The sequence below is a fragment of the Vulpes vulpes genome, chromosome 5 (genome assembly GCF_048418805.1).
Source record: "Vulpes vulpes isolate BD-2025 chromosome 5, VulVul3, whole genome shotgun sequence".
Classification (NCBI taxonomy): domain Eukaryota; kingdom Metazoa; phylum Chordata; class Mammalia; order Carnivora; family Canidae; genus Vulpes; species Vulpes vulpes.
Genome location: NC_132784.1, coordinates 111207061 through 111233613, shown reverse-complemented (window position 1 = coordinate 111233613; position 26553 = coordinate 111207061). Strand labels below are relative to the sequence as shown.

The 26553-nt window shown below is 42.9% G+C and overlaps 1 protein-coding gene and 1 pseudogene across 3 annotated transcripts; both read right to left on the bottom strand.

The window, feature by feature from the left end:
* Positions 1-430: 430 nt before the first annotated feature.
* Positions 431-11462, bottom strand: CCDC190 (coiled-coil domain containing 190). 3 transcript variants are annotated; one of them, XM_025991265.2, is made up of 6 exons: positions 11124-11246; positions 10787-10970; positions 9832-10030; positions 5091-5214; positions 4254-4821; positions 431-3384 (listed from the first exon to the last, which is right to left on the bottom strand). In XM_025991265.2, the coding sequence occupies exons 3-6, from the start codon at positions 10025-10027 to the stop codon at positions 3319-3321; spliced, it is 954 nt and encodes a 317-aa protein (XP_025847050.1). In that variant the 5' UTR covers positions 10028-10030; positions 10787-10970; positions 11124-11246; the 3' UTR covers positions 431-3318. The 3 variants fall into 3 exon arrangements, with proteins under 3 accessions (XP_025847050.1, XP_025847049.1, XP_025847051.1); XM_025991264.2 differs by lacking the exon at positions 10787-10970 and having other exon boundaries at positions 11124-11462; XM_025991266.2 differs by lacking the exon at positions 10787-10970 and having other exon boundaries at positions 4225-4821; positions 11124-11331.
* An 11910-nt stretch (positions 11463-23372) lies between these two features.
* Positions 23373-23946, bottom strand: LOC112914566 (large ribosomal subunit protein eL15-like; annotated as a pseudogene).
* Positions 23947-26553: the final 2607 nt, after the last annotated feature.

The following is a 26553-nucleotide window of genomic DNA, read 5'->3' as shown; positions in this document are numbered from 1 at the left end:
CTTTTCCATCCATAGCTTTTCACTCTCTTCCTATTCATGTAAAATGCCTTCCTTTTAAACTCAAATTTTATTAATCCCATTTTCCTTTAGGACCCAAGTTATATCTGCTTTTGCTTTCATTTCCAGATGGACCTGCACGAAGACACTGCTGAAAAATTTTACGGAATTTGCTAGAATGGGAAAAGTATGTTAGGGCAACGATTCACGTCTCATATCTGACACTGATTATGAGGCTCCCTGGAACCTCCTCAACTCCTACATGCACGCCGGGTGCTGCGATGTTGTTCGTGGGAGCACTTGTAGTGAACCAGCCCCTGGGACCACAGAGCACTGGGTTAGGAGGGTGTTGTACATGTATTTGTTTGAGTGTGGACCTCCTAAAAAAATGAAGGGAAATTCTTTAGGAAAAATACCATTCAAATATGAATTCTTTTTTTTTTTTTAAAGATTTTATTTATTTGAGAGATAGAGACACAGCATGAGTAGGGGAGAGGAGGCAGAGGGAGAGGGAGAAGCAGACTCCCTGCGGAGCAGGAAGCCCAATGTGGGGGCTTGATCGCAGGACCCTGGGGTCATGACCTGAGCTGAAGGCAGATGCTTAATTGACTGAGCAACCTGGGTGCCCCTCAAATATGAATTCTTATACCTATTCTACAAAATTCTATCTAATCTTTTGTGCAATCATATTGAAATAACTGTTGGAATCACTCATTCTGCTCATGCTATCCTAGTGGCTAAAGCTTAAGCTGAGAGAGAAAGAGGCTGAGCCCTGGCGACGGCTCTGCAGGCACCTGCTTCCCACTTCCTGCAGCTCACTCCAGGTTAGACCTCAGCAAGAGTGTGCACAAATTTCCCAGCAGCGGATTGCGTAATTACATATCTTCACGGATAACTTGCATACATTTTCTCTCTACCACATGTTTTTGGAATAGTATTTTAATAGAAATAACGTGGAGTCGAGAAGCCCCACACCAGTATTGGGTGTGATTCCAAGCAACACGTGTAAAGTGTGTTTGGAGTCTTTATTATGTGTTTCCCTTTGACCGGGAAGGTTTCTCCCTTGCCCAGCGTCACAGCCCAACCTGAATGGAATTAAACTGGAGCGATTGAAAGTAATCAAACCAATTGCATTCGATTTCATCTGCAGTTCCTAGGTAGTGCCGGCTACTGGGACCCAGGACAGTAGTGCTTTCTCCGCCCCGGAGGGACGGCGGGAGAACCTGCATTTGGTTCATATAACATCTAATTAGGAACAGACCTTTTCTCCTACACATCTCAGGTGGGCCACATCCCCAGCCACATCTGAGACATCTCAGCACCATGCTGCTCCACCTGGATCCCGCTGAGAACTCCCGGCGTGGTCAGGTGCACGCATGGGGTGGGCGCTTTTCTCCCAGGAACTGCTGCCAGCTTTGCTTGATACCATCGCAGTCCGATCCAGTCACTTCCAGTTGCTTCTGTTTTCCCAGTTTTGTTTCTGGTGGGCTTTCTTCAACCACGTGAGATATGATTCCTTAGGGTCCTGACTGGTTTAAATCCCTCCTTCCCCACCCCAGTGTGGCTTGGGCTCCGCACGAGCATGAGGCCTGAGGCCCGGCCTCCCCATCTCCCTCCTTCTGTCCTCTGTATCCAAACGCCTGTGCAGGGCTGGGGGTCCAGCTGCAGTCCTATGTCTCTGGCAGGTCTTGCTATGCCGGCTGTCATTGGTGATGTGGGGCTGTTGACTTCTGTTTGGTTGGCACAGAGGCTCCTCTGGCCCGGGGGTTCTTGGAGTGGGGGTGGACCTCTCAAGTTCCCCTCCCTCTGCCTGGGGCTGTCACAACTCAGAGGGGCTGTCACAACTTTTACCCAATCATGGAGGGCTGTGGGAACCTTTGGGGTCCCTCTCAGCAGCCTGCACCACCGTGGGACCCTGGGTGACAGGCTGAGCCACCATCTCAGAGTTTTCTAGATGCCTCTCCCTCCCGGTGGAGCGTGGATTCCCTGCCCGCTGGATGGGTTCAGGTGATGAGGTGAAAGCCCCCTTTCCCTTACGGCAGGGGGAAGGGGTATAAATGGGGAAGACTGCTTCCTCAATACACCTCTGAATTAATGATGCATGTAGTAAAAAAATGTCAGGTTCCCTCAAAATTGAAGTACGAGTGTTTCCTTCTCATTATTTTTAATTTTATTGCATACGATTTTCAGTTATAGGGTAAGAAAGTATTTCAAAGTGAAAATGAGGGCATAAGCCACTGGACATTGTGTCAGCGCCCCCCACCCCAGCTTTCTGAGAGAGAAGATAGGACAGGAAAGTAGTATCCTGGCCCTTGGTCCTCATTCACATTACTGTATAGAGATTTTGCTTATCGTGAGCCTCAATTTTTTTCTTTTCTGTAAAATGGAAGCAGTTGTCTCACCGATTTCTTACCCTTCAGAGGCTTTTGCAAAGGTTTAATACAGTGGTGTTTTAACCACCTCACCAGATTGTCTCTGGACAGTGCCCAGTGTCCTTTGGGGAGCACACTGATCCCCAGGGGGGACCATGGGAGGAATGAATGACTTGAAGCTGACTCGCTGCAAGCTGTCCTGGAGCTCAGTGTGCCTTGGGAAGACTAGGGCTTTGCCCCGTCCTTTAGGGCATAATGAGTTAGGGCAGCCACAGCCCCCACAGCAGCTTCTCGCCTGGTTGTGTTGAGTGGTGCCAATAAAAGTGCTCATCTATTGTATCGAAGGAGGAACACATATTGGACTAAATGATAAGAACATGAAATCTGTGTGGATGGAAGGTTCGTAATGCACAATTTTGGGGCAGCGCAGGACACATCATTTGAAAGAGGGTGTATCAGGTCCCAGAGTGGGAAGGCCAGGCAGGCCTGGGCCCCTCTGACCTGCGAAGACACAAGCACGGTCACAGCGAGGACCGTGCAGAATGTTTATTTCTTGAGTTGGCAACACAGGTGTGCTTGGGGTGGGGGCTTGATGGTGCGCAGGGAGCAGGGCCCAGGCTGAGGCCACATCCCCAGTGGCTTGGCCCGGACGAAAGGCCCTGGAGGAGCGGGACAGATCCTTTGGGAAACTCCCCCTTGGAGTGTGCTTGCAATGCAGATAGACAGGGTTTAGGCAGGAAACAAGGAGGAAGGACATACAATAAGGGGCTGGGGCACTTTGCAGGGGGCTCTCTATACTGTGGGGCCTGCTAGCCAGGGCCTGGGCCCGTGGGAATAAAGTAAGTGTCCGTGAATCCCTCCTGTGGCCCCGGCCTGCCTTCCTCGGTTGCTTTGCTTCTTGGGGAGGAAATGTTGGAGGAGGTGATACAAATTGTTTACTCTTCCTTTATTAGGATCCAGAAAGTGTGCTCTGAGTGGGTAGAAAGCAGGAATGAGAAAACCAAAGTGGAGCCACCTGGGAAGAAAGGAAGGAAGGAAAGACTTCGTTGGGTTTTTTTTTGTTTTTTTTTTGACCAACATAAACAATTTACTCCAGAAATAATTAACAGATCAGTGCTTTTCACAAGTACTTATTAATGAATTCAGTGAGATCCAAGAATATATTACATCTCTAAAATATGATAGGTTGCAAAAAAAAAAAAAACCCATCAGAAATGACAGTGTTCTTACAAATTGCAAAGAAACATTGGACTTCTGTTCCTGCTTAGGATGTAGAAATCGGCAAGAGTGTTGTTCTCACCCTAACGAGAGCAAGCCTGGTAGTCTTAAAAAAATCCTATTTTTTTCTTGCCCTTCAGGGAGCAGGTTTTTTTTGTTTTTTGTTTTTGTTTTTTGTTTTTTTTCAGGGAGCAGGTTTTATTTCTAGCACCTACGAGGATGTGTATTTCTGAGGATGCTCCTATGCCCACCGTTCCAGTGAGGACAGAAGACCTTTGTCCTTTGCCAGCAGGTGGCACCATAAGAACCTCCTATAAGAAAAGGGGCGACCAAAGTAAGCAGGACCCTGAATATTTTTCTTTTTGGGGAAAAGTCTAGTCATCAGTGGAGATGCACAGAATTGGTGGCATCAGCAACACGTGGGCACCGCTTACAGCGTTTTCAGAAGATTTGTCTCTCCCCTCACTTGTCATATGCCCTTCTTGCTCGTTCAGTGAAAGATTCTATCCCCATAAAAGGAAAAAAAGAAAGGCCCGAGGGTTTAAAATAAAATCGACACACATTATATACTACTTTCTGCAGCTTCTTGAGGAGCGCATCCCTTTAGTAAGTACGATCTACGTTATTGTGAGGTTACCTGGGTGGTTAGGGCCGGAGGGTGCTCACCGTGTCCTCATGCTCCTGGGCTGCCCTGGGCTGCAAGGATTCCTCATGCCCGAATATCTCCCCGATAGTAAGCAATCTCTCAGACTCAGGGGGGACCCTGTGCCGGAGGTAGTGGGCATTTCTGACCTTCGCAAACAGCTCTGAGAAGGTAGGTGTTGTGGACTCGCCTTTCCAATTTCCTGCACATTCCCTGGGGTTTAGGGGGCTTTGTCTCCCAGCCTGGGGGTCTGGCTTTAGGCTGGCATCCTCCGATGTGGCCTCATCAACGTGTGCTCTTCCACTCTCGCCAGCTGGGCTGGAACCGGGGCCTTGATCTACAGTGTGGGTGGAGACATCTCCATCCTGACACAGAGTAGACATGCCCTTGTTGGACTCTTTGCCCTTCGGGGGCCTTAGGCAGTCTTTCTCTCGGGCTTGTATCTTCTCGGCTGTGAAGTGGGAAGCCTTGTAGTTTGGAGGTAGTGACTGTTCTTTGCTTTTCACGGAGTCCCTTAGGCCAGCCTGATGGAAAGGAGGCACCTGTGTCTTGGATTTATATATCTCTTGGGTTGTGTTGGTGGCCAGTGCTCTGGGGAAAGAGGTAAAAAGAAGAAAGATCTGTGAAAGCTAGCAACAAGGCCCATATTTGGAATTTCCCAGTTGTTAGGTCACGTTTGGTGTGGAATTAATTGGCTGAGGTGATGAAGTGGCTGAGAAGGAGGTGGTCAAGCTATGGGGAAGTGCTTCATTGCTTAAGGAGGAAAGGCAGCATTTTCTTAGGGAGAGGATTTTTCAGGGAGGTGAGGTGGGAAGGAGGATTCAGTAGCATCCCCATGAGGGTAGTAAGCATTTTCTCACCTAACTTTATTAGCCTGTGGCACTCTGTGCTTCTGCCTTCCTGGTGGTGAGGGCACAAGGACATCTTCTGGTCTCTTCTGAATTTCATTCCCCAAATAAGAGGAGAGCTTTTTCTTGATAATATCTGCTTTGAGTCAATAAAAAGTGTTACCGGTTGAATTCTGTTTTCCCCAAAAGTCATAGGTTGACGTCCTAACCCCACAGCACCTCAGAACTTGACCTTATTTGGAGATAGGGCCTTTAAGGAGATAGGCCAGTTAAGAGGAGGTCATTAGGGGGAGCCCTAATCCATGGCTGGTGTCCTTATAACAAGGGGAAATTTGGACACAGAGACACAGATAGAGGGAGGACAGTGGTGAAGAGATGTAGGGGAAAGACAGCCACTGGCACTCCAAGGAGAGAGGCCTGAGAGTAGTCCTTCCCTCAGAGCCTCAGAGCGAATCAGTCCCCCAGACACCTTGATCTTGGACTTGGAGCCTCCAGAACCATGAGGCAATAAATAAGACAGTCAGTTAGTGGTTCTCTCTGATGGAAACCCTAAAAACTAATCTAGTAAGAGAAGAACAGAAAGGATGCTGGACTGGAAACTGGTTCTCTGAGCAGAGAAGCAACGTACGAACGCTCTCAGACCGCATACACATAAGACGGATTTGGCAGGACGGGGGAAGACAGAAAAACATACAGCAGCTCCCCAGTGTTGACCTAGAACATGTTAACAAGGATTTAGAAATACTGAGATTAGAGGTTGAAACTGGCTGGAGGCCCGTGGAGGTTTTGTTTGAATGTCTTACTTGGCAAGCATTGCGTTTTCAAGACAAAATAACTGGGTGTGGGCGATACCCGGAGATGGTGCCCTATTGTTTCATTCACCTCAATTATGTGACCTCCTACTCGCCTGACCCAGGAGTTGCAACTGCCGGGTACGATTAAGTGGGTTTTTCACAATTTGAGTAAATGTTTCAGCATCTTGTAGTCATGGCTGCTCTGGAGGACCCGGTTAGCCTTCAGGACACCTCAGGAGTTGGTGACTTGGGGTTGAAAGTCTTGCGCTGGTTTGGGAGCAAGTTCCCTGATTGTGCATGGGGTCAGCAGGCACCAGGCAGAGGGAATATGACCAGATAAGGGGACTGGAACTCACATTAAACTCCTAACACTGCTTCATCTGATCACTTCTTTGCGAGGTAGTCAAGACAAGAGACTGTCTTTCGTGAGCCCTTCTTCCCCTGTTGTTGCCTTGAATGTGTGTGTGTGTGTGTGTGTGTGTGTGTGTGTGTGTCTTTTCCATGTAAGAACTTCATCTGTTTCCTATAAGCTGAGAGATTTTAAGCTACTTCTCCCAACCAGGCCATTCTTCTGCAGTTTGGCCCTGTTGAGTCAACAGGCTCAGAAATGAACATAACTTTCCTGACACTACATCTGTCCTCCGTGTTCCCATGTGGACACACGGCACCTGTATGTGTCCAGCTGTCCCACTCAATAAGGATAATTGAAAACCAACTTTGTGCCAGGCAATAGACTCTGGGCCCTGGACATATAATTATTTGCAAAGCTCTGACAATTCTACTTTCCAAATATCTCAAAATACTCATTCTCTTCACTTGGCCAATCCTCTAGTTTAGGTCTGAATTTGGGGATTCTCTTAAACCTTGCAGCCAGGGTGAACATGTCATCTCCCCACCGCCAGACCGTGGAGGGAAAAACTATACTCCTTTGTAAGACCTGTGGAACTCTCCATGAGCAGAGACACTGCCCATACGGCCTTGCCTCAACACCGTGCCTCACCTTCTCCTCGCCCCTCACCCTCCTCAGTACCAGGCTATTTGGAGCAAGTTATGCTCATGTGGCGCCTTTGTACATACTGTTCCCTCTGGCCTGGGTGTGTCCCACGTGTCCTCCATGCAAACCGTGCTGCCCCCTGCCCCATTCTCCTCCCGGATTCTGCTGCACACTGCTTCTTTTGGGAGATCTCACCTGAGGCCCTTTGACATAGGAATCTTCTTATGCTCCTGCCCTACTTTGGAAATAACTCTAATTTAGCAATTAGTATTTTCTTTTTTTTTTTTTAAAGATTTTATTTATTTATTCATGAGACACAGAAACAGAGGCAAAGGGAGAAGCAGGCTCCCTATGGGGAGCCCGATGTGGGACTCCATCAAAGGACTCCGGGATCATGCCCTGAGCTAAAGGCAAACGCTCAACCACTGACCATCCCAGCAATTAGCATCTGTCATAATTTTTCACAAGCACAGCTACCTTCCATTTTAAACGTGAGCATATACAGGAAGCAGATCTTTTTTTTTTTTTTACTTAGAATCCTGTGTCTATCAGAGTGGCTGTAATACTGTTTTGTAAAGTCTGGTCCACAAAATACCTGTCCCATAATAATCTGCCTTAGTATCACCTCAGTTAAACATGTCGGTTTTTGAGCCTAATTGAAGATCCAAATCTTTACAGATGAGGACTGGGAATATGAATTTTAGATAATCTACCAACTGGCATAAAGCTGAATCTCAGTAACAATTTTGGTAAATGAATCATGGAAAAATACTGCCTAGTGCAATGCCTGATAAATACTGAAATGTAATACATATTATTTCATCCCCTTTCCCTTATTTTTCCCCCCCTCTCCCTTCATTGTACTGTCAAGAAGCCTGAGGCTCAGAAAGAATATGACTTTCTAAAGGATAGAGAGACGGAGGCCCCTGAATCAGTTTTCTGCCTCCTGGTCCAGACTTTCCCATACCACCTGTCATGGAGGCAAACTTGCTACTCAGCCAGAACACCAGCTACCTCAGGCCTGGCCTTCTGCATACCTCCCCTAACCCTCTCCTTGAAAGTAGGTATATGGTCTTCAGTGTCCTTTTGAGAATGGAAGTGGGATTTAATTAGATGGCTTTTAAGGTTCTTTTCCAGTCTATGAGCGCTCATTGGAGTTTGTTTTAACCATTTTTGCAGACAGGGAAATAGAAAGCAGAGAAGTTCAGCTACTTGCTCAGAATCCTCCTTCAGACCCAAAGCTGTGGGAAATAATTCCCAGGCCAGCTGTTTGGACATTACTCTTTGTTCTTGCACCCATATATTAGCTGTGTAGACCTAAACAGGTTTACATTGAATCACGACACCTGGCTTTCCTCTGGAACATGCTCTAGCATTTTCAGAGCTTCTGAGTCCTGATTCCTGCCTTTATTGAGAAGGGCCTATAGTTTCCCAGAGCTGGGGTGGGTCCTTTCTGTGCTGAATTTTGATGTAAAGCAAAATCTAATTATTTTAATGATGGATGTAGTTTCTACAAATCGTACAATTAGTTTGCGGTTTTCTTTCTTTTTTTAAAAAAAATATTTTTAAAATTTAAATTCAATTTGCCAACATATAGTATAACACCCAGTGCTAGTTTGTAGTTGTCAACAAAGCAGTAGAAGTTTTAATCCTGTAACCATCTTTTATTGATTGATTGACCTATTGATTGATTAAATGATCAGAGTAAACACTTACCTAACACTTATTGTGTGTTTAGGTACTGTTCCAAGTGCCTAAATCCTCAACTAACTCCATGAAGTGGGGAACATCATTTCTATTTAACTTGGAGGCAAGTGAGGCACAGACTGGTCCAGTGAGCCCCCCAAGGCCTCACTGCTAGTAAATGAGAATCAGGATTTCAACACTGACAGTCTGGGTCCAGATTCTGTGTTCTTAGCCACCATGTTTTAATGGGATCATCAAGTAGAGGAGTTTTCTTTCCCATTTTTTTTTTGACTGGTGTAAGCAGCTCTGGAAGGTCCAAGATTCTGGACACCAGCGTGTAGTCCTTTGTTCCATGATGATCAGTAGCTACTAACCAGAACCAGTTTTTTAGCTTACATTATTCTCATTATCACTACTTAACTACTTGCTTATCTCCATGAATTGGATGGTCTTCTGAGTGATGTATACACTTGGAAAGGGTTATTTGGAGACAGGAGGTTTTATGGAAGAACATTATTATAAAGAATATGAGCACATGGCTTACAGGTAAAGAGGCCTCTTTGGGAAAACAGCAGAAACATTGGGCCTTTGCCTTCAGAGTCCAAGAAAACACAGTACTGATATACCACACAATTACTTATTTGAAATTTTCTGACCTAAGCTAAATCTGTAGGCTCTAGTGTGAACACACATAGGAAGGTGATTGAGAAGTTCATTTTGCACAGAAGGTAGGAAGGGCCTCAATCTCATTGGCGAGTGTTGAAAATGGTCAGATGCTCTTGCTCAGCCCCATCAGAGGGCAGCTGTCAGTATGAGGATATTGCTCTGTGGTTGCTAATCCTGGGGATCTTTTTTTAAACTTCCCTTTCTTAATGTGACATGCACATTAACAGTTGCTCAATCAATGCTGACCAAGCATAGAGATGAAACCACATCAACCCAGATGTAGTGAAAGGAAAGCAGAATGGAAAATAATGTAAAAAGAAAACAAAGGTCTAAAGCAAGAGAAAGCTCATTTGAAACACAGAAGTAACTGGAAGCCTGAGAAGTATTAGCTCAAAAAGCCTTGCTGCTGAGCTACTGGGGGAAGCTGTGTAACTCAGGGAGGAGGGTGGTGGGAGGGCAGGCAGCCTCAAATCCAGGTCGGGTTAAGTTCTTGCTTCCTTGATATCCAGGTCTCTGAAAGAGCCCTTGTCCTGAGGCGGGGATGCCACTCTGGCCTCAGCCAGGTGATGGCTTGCTGCCCTGTCCTGCCTCTCCCCAGTCCCAGAGGCCTCACCTTGCTGCAACCTCTGCAGTTCTTTCTGGAGCTGTCTCTGCTCCTGGGTCAGCAGCTTCATATGGTACAGGCAGATGTGCTCTAATCTCTGCAGTCTTTGGCTGAGTCTGGCTTCTGCCCACCTGGTGTTCTTCCTCTCCAAATCAAAGTGCATATACAGAGGGCCCATGACCATGTGTCTCTCCATCCTCTTCATGGTCTACAGACAATAATACGAGAGTCTCTCACACACCATGACTAACCTGATAGAGCAAGATGGGAGGACTCTGACCCTTGGCTTTTAATCAGGTTTCAATATTTGAATCCTGTGTGTTTCTGAAACAGCTGCCCACTCAGATGAAGTCACACCATTGGGAAATTTTGCCCTGTTACTAATGAATTCCCAGGGTGACATAGAGAATTGAGGGTAAAATTGTTCTCCTGAGGCTTAGTGTCCTTCCAATAAAATAGTGATAGATGGTAGGTTCCCTATGTAGTCCCAATCAGATTGCCATAAAGATCAAGCATATGAACAACTCTTTGGGGGGAAACAATAGAAACACTTTACTTATATAAGGCATTATCACTTAATAAGAGAGTCTCTTCCACTATTCCTTAGAGGTTTCCAAAAAGCCTGCACAAGGGTCTGGAGAGGATCTGGGACTTAGGACAGAGCCATTTTCTGGGACCCCTTTTGGTTCATTCATTCACAATGAATGGGTCCATGCAGCCTGTAGCCTACCAGGTCCTAGGTACTACACTAAGTGCTGAGAGTCGTGGTGACCAAGTCACCATTCCCACTCCCAAGGGGCTTTCAGATTTGTGACTATAGAGTCTAATAATACACACTAAATCTGAACAGTCAACATTTCAAACATGGGAAGGGTAGGACCCTACTGGCCACAAAACAAGGCAGGTGTCTCAAACCAGCAGTCTGGGCAGCACTAGTGACCCCAGTTGGGTTGGACATGCTCACCTATCTTCTCAGACCTCTGGTCCTTTCTATCCTTCTTGTACCTTGATGACCAAGCCCACACTGGCTTCCTCCTCCTGGGAACTCTCACATGCATAGGCAGGATGCACCTTCCTCTTCTTTGAGTCCTTCGCAATACTATTTCAGAACATGCCCCCAGGATATAAATGGATTGCTATTGATGGAGCTTTGGTGATAATAATACAGGAAAAAGCTCAGTGTTAAAAGGGAGGATTAGTTCAGGACCCAGAAAGACCTTTTAAGACAGCTTGCTTTATAGTCTAAAGGACAGGTGAAAAAAAAAAAAAAAAAAAAAAAAGGACAGGTGAGTAGCACTTACCTACAAACCCAGAGTTCTCACCATGAGAATGCTGCTTGTATCTTTTGCTATGTCAGGCTGAGTCTGGATTAATGAGCTTGTTTTTCTTCAGGAAATTTAGGAGTTTGGTGTTAGGGAGTGGGGAGGAAGAGGCTGTGGGGGAGAATGTTGAATACACTTGAAAGCTCTCTCCCATGCCACCTCCCCTGGGCAGGAATGCTAACTCCCTGGACATGGGCACCAATCCCAGATCTCTAAATAGCTCTGTGAGTTAAGGAAGCCTGCCAGCATCCAGCAGTCCCCTAATGGGGCCCATAGTGCTCCTTCTGGGCTGTGTCTATGGGAGCCAAGAATGAAAGCAAGGATTGTTTTACTGTGTTCTCTTCTCTCTCCTTCCCCACCCCCTTCTCTCTTTCCACCTCATTTGTCATACCCACCCCTCCCCCTACCTACCATGCTCGTTCTGACTTCTTAGAAATCAGGCCAGGCCCCAAAAGAATGGACCGTTCTTTGTTTTCTGGTTTTGGGTTTTTTTTTTTTTCTTCTCCTGGAGGTGGGGTGGGGAGAGTGAGATTGTGCACATTTTGTGCAGGAGAGTAATTTTTTTTTTTAAATTGTGCATTCTTGCACACCATACTGACTTTTCTCAGGCTTTTATCCATATTGTGTACTTCAGAGCTTATTAAGATTTTCTGTTGTGACATCAGAATTAGGTACAATGAACCTTAAATCAACTTTTGTGATCAGAGTTTGGGCAACTGCTGTAGACCAGTTGAACTATTGGTTATAGAGCAGAATTTTAAGTGGGATCTTTACTGTTGCCTGGGGCTTCATCAGAAAACAGGAGGCACTCTTGTTCTACTGTCTAAAGAGACCTGCCATCTGTATGGCCTATTAATCCCCCCAGAGATTACTGAGAAGAGCTAAACAGGCCCTATTATCCACAGTCATCACCTAGCTAACAAGCTATTATAAAGAGATTACCAGGGAGAGGAAGAGGGAAGGCCATTATTTATTCTCTCAGTAGGAGGTAATTCCTTTTCCAGCCTTCCCACAGGTAATTCTCTCACCTCCAGTATTTAAATGAATAGGGTGGGGTTCCAAGAACACCATCTTAGAGAATGGAGTGCCTACACAGGCAGAGACTGGCAGCTCACTTCGCAGCTAGACTTGATGACCAACAGAACCATAGAAGAGTTCCCATTCCAGCCCTTTGCTGCCACCAGGACTCATGATGGTGAGGGATTTCTTAGAAAAGCTGGTTACTCCATGTCATCTTGAGAGCTGAGAAGGGAGGCTTGCAGAAATAATCCAAGGCTGGAGGATAGGAATGAGCCTTAGTGTGGTGAGTGCAAGGAAATGGTGACCAACCCATCCTAGTTCCCACTTGGCCCTTTGAGAGTGCCAAAGAGGATCTGAGCAGTTTCCTGGCCCCATGTGAAGGAGCAGAGGGGTTATATAAGGAAGCAGAAACCATGGAAGACTTGAGGTCACATAAGGTAATAACTTCACCAGAGTGAGCACTGAACCTCAGGTAGGGCCAGAGGGAGTACGGACAGAGAGATCTGACCGAAGGAGAACTTCCTCATGAAAACACCTTGTAAGAGCAGAGGACAGCAGAAAACATAGAACATCACTGGTCAGGACAAGATTACTAATGGTCACACAAGCAACAGTTATATAGGAAGAGCTGTGCCTCTTCTGTTTCCCTTTGATCCCACAACCTCAGAAGGATTAGATACGGAGAAGATGGGGAAGGGATTAGATATTGAGGAGACAGGGAGGGGGATTAGATATTAAGAAGACAGGAGAAGTATACAAAACAAGACCACATTCTCCATTCCACCCCAAGGTGTTGGAGAAGGAAGAATGATAAAGCAGTTAGTTCATCCCCCTCCCTCTCCAAGTCCTTTGGAGTCTGGTGGGGGAAGGGTTTAAATTGTATGTGAGATTGGAACTTCTAAGTGGACTGGCCTTTTTATAACCAGAATGGCCAGGAATGTGGGGAATCTTCCCACAATATCACTAAAAGACAAGAAAGGAAAACCAGCAAAGATAATGATTGGAAATGTAAAATTGTCATTCTTACGTTGCATCCTGAGAGAAAGGGGGAGGTTTCAACTGCTCGTTAAAGTGGTTATGATTAAAATAAATTTTACAGAATGGATTTTATTAGTTTGCACTCTGCACTTTCCTGTCTCTCTTTTTTATCTGGAGGGAGCATCCTTCTGCAGTCAAAGACAACTGAGATCAAATAATTCTGTCATTTAATAGAGTATATGGCTTTATTCATTAATTTGTCAAAGCCCCTGGTTCCTCATCTGTAAAAAGGGTTCAGAGTATCTTCAGCATAGGACTTCTAACAGAATTGAATGAAAGGATAAATGAAAAGTGTCTGTGCATAGTAGGTGCACAATAAAAGTTAGTTCCTGGTTTTTAGCAAAGGAATAGGAACTAGATTTACTCTTCTATGTGAAACAATTTAAAAATCAGACACAAAATTTATGAAATGATTTTTTGTTGTTGTTGTTCCATTGGACATCAGGTAGAGAGGATGGCAGTCTCTGAAAGAGCAGAAACAAACCAGGCGATCCCTATTATTGCCCCAGCTTACTGCCTGGGAAGAGGTTTCAGGCCACAGGGCAGGGAAAAGCAGCAAGGCATGGATTCCTGAGTTGAGGAGACAGAGGTAGAAGTCCAGAAAAACAAGGCAGCTAGCATCAGCCGGGCAGAGTACCAGATTCAAGAAGCTCAATGAGTCCTAAGCAAAACAAAGATATGTAAAATGACTCTGAGGGATATAAAGTCTAACTGCTAAAAAAAAAAGTAACAAAGAAATAAAGACAGCAATTGTCAATATCATAAATAAGAGAGGGACATCACTACAGATTCTACAGACAGTAAAAAGCTAATAAGAGAATATTGTAAATAAGTTTACACCAACAATTTGGCAAATTCGATGAAAAAGACAAATTCCTTGAAAGACATAAAATGCCAGTCCTTTAAAAAGAAATAGATCAACAAGATACCCTTATTACAGATGAAAGAAACTGAATTTGTAGTTAAAGTCTTCCCACAAAGTAAACTGGGTGATTCTACCAAACATTTAAGGAAGAAATAAAGATGAACTTTATAGAAACTCTCCCAGAAAATTGAAAAGGAGATATTTCCAATTCTTTTTATGAAGCTAGCTTAACCCTGATACTGCAACCTGAAAAAAACATTATGAGAAATGAATACTGTAGAACAATATTCTTCATGATCATAAATGTGAAGGATTGTAGACATGGTCTATCGTATCAAATATATAAAATATGTAAAAAGGATAATTATGACCAAATGTGGTTATCCCCAGAATGCAAGGGTGATTGAACATTAAAAAATAAATCAATGTGGTTCATCATCTGAACAGACTAAAAGAGAAAAATATATAATTAGCTCCATAGATAAAGAAAAAAGACATGACAAAACCCCAAATTCCTTCTTGGTAAAATCTCTTAACAAAGACCAAGAGGGAACTTAGTCTCATAAAAGATATCGATGAAAAACTGATGACTAGCAATTATGCTTAATAGTGAAAGACTGAATTCTTTCTTGTAAGATCACAGACAAGGCAAGGATGTCTACCTTCTATTCTACATTTAGATTAAATTTAAATTTAAAAAGGCATCAAAACCACTCTTGGTGTTAGTGATCATACAGAGCAATTAAAACTTTCATGATTCGATGCTGGAAATGTAAAATTGTATGACTATTTTGGAGAAGAGTTTGGCAATTTCCCATAAAATTTAACATATACTTACACATGACCCAGAAATTCCATTCCTTGGTATTTAACCAAAAGAAATGAAAACATGTACTCAGCAATAAAAAAAAAAAAAAAACCCAAACAGTGACACATATAATGGCACCAATAAATTTTACAGACATGATACTGGTGAAGGAAACCAGATACAAAAGAGAAACTGATTCTACATATTTGAAATATTAGGACAGATGCAATTACTCTGTAGTGAGAGATTAGATAACTGGTTGCCCAGGTTGAGCGGTGTGGATGAAGACTGATTGCAAAAAAGGAATGAGGAACTTTCTGGGGGAGACAGAAGTGGTGATTATATGTTGCATACATTTGTCAAAACCAACAACGTGTAGACGTCAACTGTGAATTTTAAAGTATATAAATTATACCTCAGTAAAGTTGATTGAAAAAAAAAACCTAATTTATCTTGTTTTTAATCTTGTCAAAAAGATGCAAGAGACTTTTGCTTTCACCATGAAGGATGGACTTCTATGAGAATTGCCCTTCTCCCTTAAAACTTGGAAAATTAAACAAAATGTATGAAACTACTGCTTTCAGATGTTGGAAGATAGGCAATGAAGGTTTGTGATCCCCTGGAGATAAGATACAAACAAGGTGAACTCTGTGACTGCCCCACATTAGTACCTGGATGCAGTTTCCAGGCTGTGGTGCAGGAAGGGGGCACCCAAACAGAATTCTACTGTCTCTTTGAGTTGAAGATCCAGAGAATGGGGTTTGGGCAGGCTTGGGTGGCTGGATGTATAAAACAGAGAACCAGACAGGTGGTAAATACTCGGTGGGGGCAGAGGGCCCAGAGATCTGCAGAGGAGTCCTTTTGAGTCTGGCTGATCTACTTCATGCAAGGATGAAATGTCCAATAAAACTATGGATTAAGAAATAAAATGGAATACGCTCATATAATAAGAAGCTATTTATAAAAAAAAAACCCTACTGATACATGAAACAACATGGATTAATCTAAAAAAGCATTGTGAGAAGAGAAAGATGACCATACAAAAGACTGGGTGACTTCACTTATAGAGAATTCTAGAAAAGGTAAACAAGGTGATAGAAGGCAGACAGGCGGCTTGGAGCCAAGCTAAGGAGCACAGATGGACTTGAAAGGACAAGAGAAAAGTTCCTGGGGGTCCTGGAGATGTTCTAATCTTGATCGTGATGTGTTTACATAGATGTTTGCATCTGTCAGAATTGTTCAAACTGTGTACTCAATATGGGTGAATTTTATTGGACAAACATTAAGCCTTTATAAAGCTGATTTTTAAAAAAAGACATAAGAATCATTATGAAAAGGTTCTACAGATCAATTATATTTGGAGGTGGCTTAGGTAGCGACTCACTACCCTGAAAATTAACAAAGGGAAAGGATCACACATCTACACTTTCCTATATAAACTATAAACTGTCTTTCCTATATAAACTATATTTTCACGGCGATGAAAGAGTAGATGAAGGAAAGGTTTTTTTAGGAGTCTTGGAGCTACTAGATCAGGAGGAACGATAGCAGTAGGAAAACCATTTTATTTTATTTTTAAAAAAAGATTTTACTGGGGCAGCCTGGGTGGCTCAGTGGTTTAGCGCCACCTTTGGCCCAGGGTGTGATCCTGGAGACCCAGGATTGAGTCCCACCTCGTGCTCCCTGCATGGGGCCTGCTTCTTCCTCTGCCTCTCTCTCTCTCTCTCTCTGTCTCTCATGAATAAATAAATGAAATCTTTTTAAAAAATATTTTACTTATTCATTTGAGTGGGAGAGAGAGCACAAGCAGGGGAAGAGGGAGAGAGAATCCCAAGCAGACTCCCCACGGAGCAGAGAGCCCAATGCAGAACTCGATCCCAGGACCCTGAGATGATGACCTGAGCCACCAGGCACCCCAGAAAACCATCATTTAAAAACCTCCATTGAAGTCATAGACCTACGCAAAGTCCTCAGGGGTACTAACACCCTAGATGGAAGGTCGAGGGGATACTTCAGAATGGAGGCATCAGCCAACACCCCTTAAGCCCGTGGTTCACACTTAGGGCCCTAAGAAAGGGAAAAGCAAGCATATTATTCACCATGAATACACCGAAGAAATATATTTACTAAGATATATTTAACCCAAATCTAGTCAAACCTCTAGGTTTGACTGACCATTCATAGAAATGTGAAGAAATGATTCAACAACTTGAGAAAACCCAATCCAGAATGGGGGTCTCTCTAAAGAATTATCTGGTTTTCCTGACAAATCTATAGCAAGGACAGAAAAACCCAAGGGAGGGCCACTTGTAATAAAATAGTCTTAAAAGAAATAGCACCCAAGGTGATGTGTGGGCTTCTTTCGATCCTGATTTCCACAAACCAACTGTGAAAAGCACCAGTGGGACAAGTGGGAAATTTCAGCGAAAATGGGTATTCGAAGATTTAAGGCGTTTTGCTAATTTTACTAGTTGTGATAATGGGGGGTGCTTACGTTAATGAAGTCCTTATCAGTTAGAGGTACATGTTGAAGTGCTTACAGATGAAAAGACATGAGCTGATATTTTGTATCTGTTCCAAAATACTCCAGTAAAAATGAAATAAAATACTAAAACAAGTGCATAAGAGCCTGCATGTGTGGGAAGAGGCGACACAAAAGTGGCAAAGTGTTGATAATTGTTGAAGCTGGGATGTGGGCACAAAGAGTTTATTGGATGAGTCTTTCTAATTAGGAACATGTTTTAAAATATTCCATAACAAGTAGTTAAAAAATTTTTTTTGAGGCGGCCAGATTGAGGGAAGACTTATTATATTCAAAGGAGTGATCAGTACATTTTTAGCTGAGTTTTCAACAGTAATGATGGAAAGCAGAAAACAGTGGAGTATCTTCAATATCCTGAAAGACAGTAAGTGCCAACCTAAAATTCTGTACGTGGTAAAATAAAGACATTTTCAGACAGATAAACAAAAAGCAGAGTCTGTTCTGCCCTAAATAAAATTCTAAAGGATGTACTTATGGCAGAAAGAAACGTTCCTAGATGTAGGACCAGGAAGGAATGTAGGGCAGAGAAAGTAGTAGATATGTGGGCACATCTAAATGAATAAAGGCTATAGAAAACCAATTTGGAAAATAAAATATTTAATGCACCATAATAAAGCATTGAGCTTTCAAAGGGGTAGGATGGTTAAGTATCCTGAGGTTCTTTTATAGCCCAAGAGAAGGGTAAAGACCCTAATTAACATGACATACCCATAAATTAAGATTCATGTCATCATGTCTGGGATGACTATTAAAAGGATTATGTAAGAGAGTATGATTTACAAACCAGTACAGGATAAGAATGGAAATGGGAAAAAAAAAAAAAAAAAAGAACCTAAAATGGGAGAAAGATGGGGAAAGCAGAGAGAACAAACCAAGATGGAAATTTAAGTCCAAATAGATCAGGAATTGTGTACATAAATGACTAAATGCTGTAATTAAAAGCCAAGAGTTGTCAGGCTGGATTTTTTTTTTTTTTTTTTTTTTAGGAGTGCGACTTGGCACCAAAATGATTATAAATCTAAATACAAATGGACATGAGGAAGTCATGTGAAATTTCTCTAGTAAATGATGGTCACTGAGATGATTCAAATATTTTAATATTGCTCCCCAACATGGGAACTTGAAATGTATAAGGTGAAATTTAAAGCGAGTAGAAGAAAAAAAAAAACAGACATCTGAAATCCCAGTGGAAAACGTTAATTCACCTATATCAGTAATTAATGGAATCGGTTAGGAATCGATGGAGAACACAGTTGCAAACTTAACCTTACAGACATTATAGAGAAAAATCACCTCGCTTTTAAGAAAGTTTCCCGGAAGCTGCCGTAAGGTATTTCTGCTTACAATTCAATGACTTGAACTTGAGCTAGCTTCAAGCAAGACTGGGCAATGTTTTTGTTTTTTGTTTTTTTGTTTTTCTTTTTCTGGACAGCTGGGTGCCCACCTAAGGGTTCGGGGTTTCGTTACTTGGGAAGAAGGAGAGATGTATGCTAGGGGACCACGGATGCTACTACACAGAGACAGCTAAGAGTCACCGAGCGCTCACCACTCTCACTATGTGACAGGCTCCGATCAGATAGGCACTAATTGGTACAAATGTTATTATAAATGCAAATGCGAAGTCTAAAATCACTGGCACTGCCTCTCTTGTAAGGTGGTTTTCCAGATGGTCCGAATATGTTAATAGAACTGTTTTAGATCATATTCGAAGCAGAGCGCACACACGCACGCATGTTTTCTTACAGACAAGTTCAAAATCCCCCCATTGTGTTAACGGACACCAGTTTGAAAACACCTGCCTCAGAGAATGAGGCTCACGCGCACATTTTCAAGGCACAGCCCTGGCCTCATCTCCTACCCTCCCGCAGCTCCCCTGTGCTGTTTGCATTTCTCCAAAGACGACATGAATTCTTAAGGCTCTAGGTTTTGGCACAGACTGTTTTTTCCCTTGCTGACCCATTCTCCCTCCCTTGGCTCTTTGTCCTCCTTGGACGAATAGGGGTGTGCCAACAGGACAGGCCGGTGCCCTTTATCTTTCCAGAGGGAGCCAAGCACACTTTTCTCTCTCCTCCCCTAATGCACGTAAAACATACAGTTTATTTGACATTATTATTACTACTACTACTATTGTTACGCCCTCCAGCAGGAGCCTTTATTACACTGCAGTTGTTTTTTTTAAATATCAGTATCCTTTTTTTTTAATAAATTAATTTTTATTGGTGTTCAATTTACCAACATACAGAAAAACACCCAGTGCTCATCCCATCAAGTGTCCCCCTCAGTGCCTGTCACCCATTCCTCCCCACCCCCTGCCCTCCTCCCCTTCCACCACCCCTAGTTCGTTTCCCAGAGTTAGGAGTCTTTATGTTCTGTCTCCCTTTCTGATATTTCCCACACATTTCTTCTCCCTTCCTTTATATTCCCTTTCACTATTATTTATATTCCCCAAATGAATGAAAACATACACTGTTTGTCCTCCGATTGACTTACTGCACTCAGCATAATACCCTCCAGTTCCATCCACGTCGAAGCAAATGGTGGGTATTTGTCGTTTCTAATAGCTGAGTAATATTCCATTGTATACATAAACCACATCTTCTTTATCCATTCATCTTTCGATGGACATCCTTTTAATGATTTGTTGATTTCTCCTCCTGGTGTGCATATTCCTTGAGAGAAGGGCCTTGAAAAACTTCTCGGTGTCTTCAGTAGGCACCCCGGTTGCCTGACTCACGATAAGTGTTCAATACATGTTTGCTGAATTAAAACTTAACTCGGAAAAAGTAGCCAGCAACTTAAGTAATCTCCCCTGAAAACTTACACAACTCAAACTTTTAATTTTCCTACTAATCAATAGCCAAGAGGACTTTAGTTCTTCTCTTATCAAACTGAGAAGGTGAGAGTGTTTTTAAGGTAATGCCAAGCGTCTTATTAATATTTTGAGCTGGGAAAGCCATGACCTGTAGGGTATATCCATGCTTGTAACGGTTATCCCATATTAGTGGTAAGTTGACTCATTTTCCCCTCTCATGCCCCTTCGCCTGGCTCATTCTTGATTTATAGCTGAAGTTTTATCTTTCATCTTTTTGTTTTATATTAGAACAGACAATTTGTGAGCTTGTTGGGTTTCTGAAACCAAGCAGCCTTTACCAGGGAGGAAGGGGTGCGGTGAGGTGCCCAGAAGAACATGTTTCTTTGGTGGGGATGGGATGGCGAGGGAAGTGGGCTGGATAACACCTCCTTATTTCTGGTAATGAGACTTAAGCCTTCATCACAGAGTGGTAAGATAACAGTTGTGGTCACCCCGAATCAAGGAAAAAGTACACAGAGTTATTGAACTAATATGCTCCTAATCTCCCCATCTGCTTAATGGGTAACGTGATGCAGTGTGTGGGTCTCCGTAGTGATATGGTCCTGTAGTATCCACCCCACCTACAAAACTAGACATCTACTGCTCCTCTCCTGCTCTGAGTGCTCAAGAGGACTCTACTAGTTTGGGGCTGTCATCACCAAGTGGGTGGTTTAGAACAACAGAAATTTATTCTTTCAAGGCTCTGGAGGCTAGAAGCCTGAAATGGAAGGGTTGACAGGGCCATGTTCCCTCCTCAGCCTCTGGAGAAGGAATCTCCCAGGTTCTGGTAGCTCCAGACACTCCTTGGCTTGTGGTGGAGTCCTGGTGATCCCTGTGTCCATGCTGTCATGGCTCTCTTCCTTCCGTGTTTGCTTTTGTGTCTCTTCTTGTCTTATAAGGACTCTGGTCACATTGGATTAGGGCCCACCCAATTCACTATGAACTCATCTTAAATTGATTACATCTCTAAAGACCCTATTTTGAAGTGAGGTCACATTGACAGGGACTAGGCATTAAGACTTCCATCATTTTGGGGGCCATGATTCAACCCATGGTGGAGACTTTTAAAGAAGCCCTATGGAGCCCTTTCTTTTGGGTCAATGTTACTCAGTTTTTTTATTTCCAATTTTTACAAACAAGTGTTTTGTATATATGTATATGTTTTAGTTAATAAACACTTATGCCTTTAGTTGAACAACGTCTACACACAAAAATATATGTATGGTTTAGGATCTTTTTTTGAGTGGAAAGGAATTTAGGTCTCAAGAGGTTTTGAGCCTGTTTTCAGGAAGTCATTTAACTGAGCCTAAGACCCCTGGAAAAAATATAAAAACTGGCTCAAGGAAACCAGCAATTAGATTTTGCAATCAAACTATGAATTAAGTTGGCAAACTTAGAATTGGGGTGATTCCTCTGCTATATTTACTGCTTACTCAGATTCACCCTGGGAAACAGAAACCTCGTCTATTGGAAGACAGAATGGAAACAGAATGTGGTGGCATGCTTAACATCAAGGTGGGCTCAATTGGTGGGCTGCCAAGTTTATGGAATGGCAAGGATTTTGAGGGATTTGAGTAAGAATGAGAAAAATGACTCTGAAGAACACACATAAGGATTAGATTGGAAACTATAGACATGTTCTGACACCAACTACATGACTTTTCTCAATAGCCTATGGGAATGGATAAGTGGGTTGACCCAAGATGACTTAGGACTTAGAATAAGCAATGATGTACTTTTAAAGCCAACCCTATTTTTTCCCCTAACGTGGCCAGTGGATTCATAATTGCCACAAAGAACATGGATAAAGTGTTTAAAGTTACGATCAAAGCCAACTTTAATTTTTCCTCACATTTCAAAGGTTGTCTGATGGCTAGCAGTTTCCTAATTCTAGCATTGGTTACTAGCTTACGAATCTTAAGGTACAGTCTTTCTTCTCATTTACCGAATGTTCAATTTCCATCCATTTTTAAAAATTAATTAATTTATTTATTCGTGAGAGACAGAGAGGGAGAGAGAGAGAGAGAGAGAGAGAGAGGCAGAGACATAGGCAGACGGAGAAGCAGGCTCCCTGCGGGGAGTCTGATGCGGGACTTGATCCCAGGACTTCAGGATCATGACCTGAGCCAAAGGCAAATGCTCAACTACTGAGCCACTCAGGTGCCCCTCCATCAGTTTTCATATAGACCAGAGTAAATACCATTAACTGACTGCTTTGTATGAAATTCAGTATTCTACAGATCCCATGGAATCATGGGATAGAACCAAAAGCCTCCACTTTTTATGTGACCTTCCAATGGTACTGTGGAGACCAAGGCAGGTTTGCTGTGGTTAAGCAGGATTTATTTTCATTTTTAAGAGAACCCTCTTGCAACAGGTTTATGCAATTCTCTTAAAAAAATGTTGATTTTTTAAAAAACTAATGTTTCCAAAGCAGCAGTTACATAAATGGAATATTGCATTCAACCTAAAAGTGTGGTTCCTAGTTAACACCATTCTGCATATGATCAAGATTAAAGATTAGGATATTCTTCACATTTTCAAGCAAAATCCAGTTTTAAAAGTCTTGTTCCACGGGCACTGAGGGGGGCACTTGATGGGATGAGCACTGGGTGTTATTCTATATGTTGGCAAGTTGAAAACCAATAAAAATAAATTTATATATATATATATATAAAATAAAAGCCTTGTTCCTACCAAACTCCTAAAAACAGCCTTTTGAGAGTAAACCAAAGCATCACATCATTCCAATGAAGCTGTAGGATTCATCACATGCACCAACCAATCTACATGGCTAGCTTCTGCATTCCACTTTTACAGAATTTATTTTACACCTATTATACGAAACAGCATTTTAAACACTGACATATAAGCTCTCTAATAAGATAAAGCAAAGACAAAAGTGTTTATCTTATTACAAACATGATATACCATCACTTACAGTCTTCAAACATTATTGCGCTTTAACTTTCATAATTTGACAATGCCTTCATGGAACGATCTGCAGACAGCTAGTTTTCACAGACAAATTAAAGAACACTTCTAAGCAGACATGGCTGTCCTACATTGTTCTTTAGGTAAGAATTTTGCAAACGTTACTTATGTTAGTGGTAACGGTAGAGCTGGAGAGTATTGCGTCTTCTCCATGTCGCAGGGAGAGACCCGCCAATAGGGTGGTGGAACTTGTGACCCTTTCCAAGGCCATGGCTCTCGTGGCCTGCAGGTGTCAGCCCTCACATCTCCCTGTGCTTGTAGACCGCCTCGGTGGTCCCCTGGGTGTCAGGATTCCCTCTGATAGCTTTACACAATGGCTCAATGAGGATAACCTCAGAGAATTTGTACGTAGAATCTTCACCGACTCAATAAGAAGAGTTCGCGACTCTCAGAGCCCCCATGAGCTCACTCCTCTGCAACAGACTGAAAACTTTGGGCAAACTTTAGCTGGTTAACACCATGATGGGCAGGCTTGCTGTACGTAGCACCCTTAGAAACCAGGTGTTTGTGGCCACCACGATGGACATGAACCTGACATATGACATAACCTTGGACCCCAGTCTATGCACTTTATCAGCCCGGGTTGGGTGGGGGGCCCTGTGGATGGTGCACCCTGAGAAGAAAACACATTACATCAGACTGCTTCTTCCTCCATAGCTCCTGGATGTACCTGTAAGCACCCATCTTGGTCTACCTTTGAGCTGATGGTTGCCACCGGATGGAAAGCCTGGCTGTGTATTTTTTAAAATTAAAAAAAAATTGCTGCAATTTTAATGTTTACTATTTTCATTACTGGGAGTTACACTATTTTAATGATCCAACATACATCTTATTTTTTAAACTTCCGGTAACATGACACATGTCTTAATGTACCATCTTCGCCATTTGATTTACTTATTTCTGTTGCTAATACTCTAATTTTTCCAGCTGCTTAGCCTTGTCACCATCACTGATTCCTCTTTTCCCCTTGACCTGCTTATCCTTTACCAAACCCTCTGAATCTGTCCGTTAGAATATCCCTTTCTTCCATCTCTTCCTGAACATTCACTACCATCATGCTTTTGACTCTTTATGCCTAAACCATGATAAGGAATTCCTGTCTGATTTCCTGACCTGGGTCTCTCCTCACATCACCAGATTAGTAATGACCCCATTGTTTAAAACCTTTCTAGAATATATCTTTGCTTGATAAATTAAAGAAATGTTTTCACCTGGGAGAATCAGAAGCTTGACCTGGAAACATAACTCTATGGTGTCGATGATAGAAGTGTTCATGTTTCGAATGACTTACCAATATGGTGTCAGGACACATACTATTTACAGCAATTGACCTAATGATTCCCAAAATGTCCAATCATCCAAGAAAAGTAAATTGTTACTTACAAGGGTAGAAAATAGCATAACTTGGAGGGATATCGAAAAAATATCGATATGAAAGATTTTTGTAATAATGTTTAATATTTGGTAGGTATGAAATTAAGATCTGCTTCATGCAGAAAATTTGGAAAATATGGAAAGGCAGCGGTAAAATAGTGAAAGAACGACCCGTGGTTGTATCAATGATTAACATTTTGAAATGAGGTCTAGTCTTGAAGGAGGAAAACTGTCTAATGAAATGATTTTCTGTCCAGGCCACCACAAACCTCCCTACTCCTCCTATGACCCCTATCTCTTCAGTCTCAGATTATTTTAACTTAGCCAATACATGCCTATTCCATGCTCCATGTTCCCCACAAGTTCTTTTCTTTTGTCTAGGGTATGAGTTGAGGCTTCCTCTCCCCAAACCAATCTTCAGAGGCTTGAGGTCTTGAAGATTTTCCAAACCATCTTGGATCTTATTGTGCCACCTGCTGGAGAGAGAGGAGGTGAGGCCATTACAAACCAGTAGCTCCCGTGAACCTTTCAGGAGATCTTCAAGAGTGGGATGCAAAAGCATGAGAAAGGAGGGTCATGGTCGTTCTCCGTCTGGACCCACAGGCCTCCCCAAACATTCTGACCTTTCTTCTTGCTTCCAGGGAGATGAGTTCGACTTTGAATCCAATCACCCTGTGCAGAGAAGCTGATGTCCCTTGCTTTACAATCCCATCTGACCCAGTCCCAGAAATGGACAAATTAAAGATTTCCTTGACTGCAAAGCTCCATTCAACCTTCCCTTCATTAAGAAGAGAAGCCTGGGAATGGCTTCAGGGGTGCAAACAACTGAACTTGGAAGCTCCCAGAGGGAATCGGAAGCAACCAGGGCAGAGTGCACACCAACATCCCCTTCTTCACAAGCTGGACATACCTATTTCAGGTTCTTACCTGCACGTCTCTCCTCCTGCTTCCATCTCATCCTCATTTCCTCCATCTCTGCGCTGGCGCAGCGGTTCACAGGCTGTAAACTCCTGGGTTATTTATCAAAGAGGTTTCTGTTTGAGAAGCTAGAGACCTTTCTTAAGATTTTGCACTTCTTGCCCTCATGTCTGCTTACTTCCTTTTTTTTTAAAAAAAAAACATATTTGAGAGAGAGAGAGAGAGACAGAGACAGAGAATATGAGAGCGAGAGCACAAGTGGGAAGGGCAGAGGAGGAGGGAGAAAGCACCTGAAGTGGGTTCCGCACTAAGCTTGGAGCCCGGTCTAGGGTCTCTATCCCACAATGGTGAGATCATGACCTGAGCTGAAACAGAGTCGGTTCCTTAACTGACTTAGCCACCCAGGGGCCCCACATGTCCTCACTTCATAAGGAGCCCAGAGTCAGGGATCCTGCTTCTGCCCCTGGTCGCCCACTCTGGAATTCTGTTACTGCCACTGTCAAGAAGTTTCTTCCATATCAACTGCTATTCTTTCTGGGTTAATTCAGCACATGTGCACCGAGCATTGCTGCTGTGCTCAATAGCAGGAGAGCTGTGGAGAAAGGTAAAAATGATCCTTGCCTTGAGGAAATGAAAGTCAAGGTGAGGGAAATAGCAGGTAGAAAGATGAAGAGACTCCAAAGTTAAGTTTGTTCACCTCTTTAAGGTATCTTATGTTCCAGGAACAAAACAGGTCACATGTTTAGGAAAATTATGACCAGGGAGAAGTGACTTGAACCAAGTGCCCTTTGTTCTGCCCTTTGTTCTGGAAATCAGCAGAAGCATCTTAGTTAGTGCGGGGACCATTTGTAATTAAAGCCAAGAAAAGAAGTCAGATTTACTTTTAACAGGGTAAGGTCAGGGTTACTATTTTGCAAGTAGAACTAAAGACTTTTTTTTTTTTTTACAGGGAATATGTAAGTGGTCTATACAGTCATCAGAAGAACATTAATTTTGGAG

Coding starts and splice junctions, on each gene's coding strand:
- CCDC190 (XM_025991264.2), bottom strand. CDS start 10,027: ATGAAGAGGATGGAGAGACACATGGTCATGGGCCCTCTGTATATGCAC. Junction 5,215..9,831: donor ACTGCAGAGGTTGCAGCAAG/GTGAGGCCTCTG, acceptor GACTCAAAGCAG/ATATTATCAAGAAAAAGCTC. Junction 3,385..4,253: donor CCCAGGAGCATGAGGACACG/GTGAGCACCCTC, acceptor CTTTCTTCCCAG/GTGGCTCCACTTTGGTTTTC.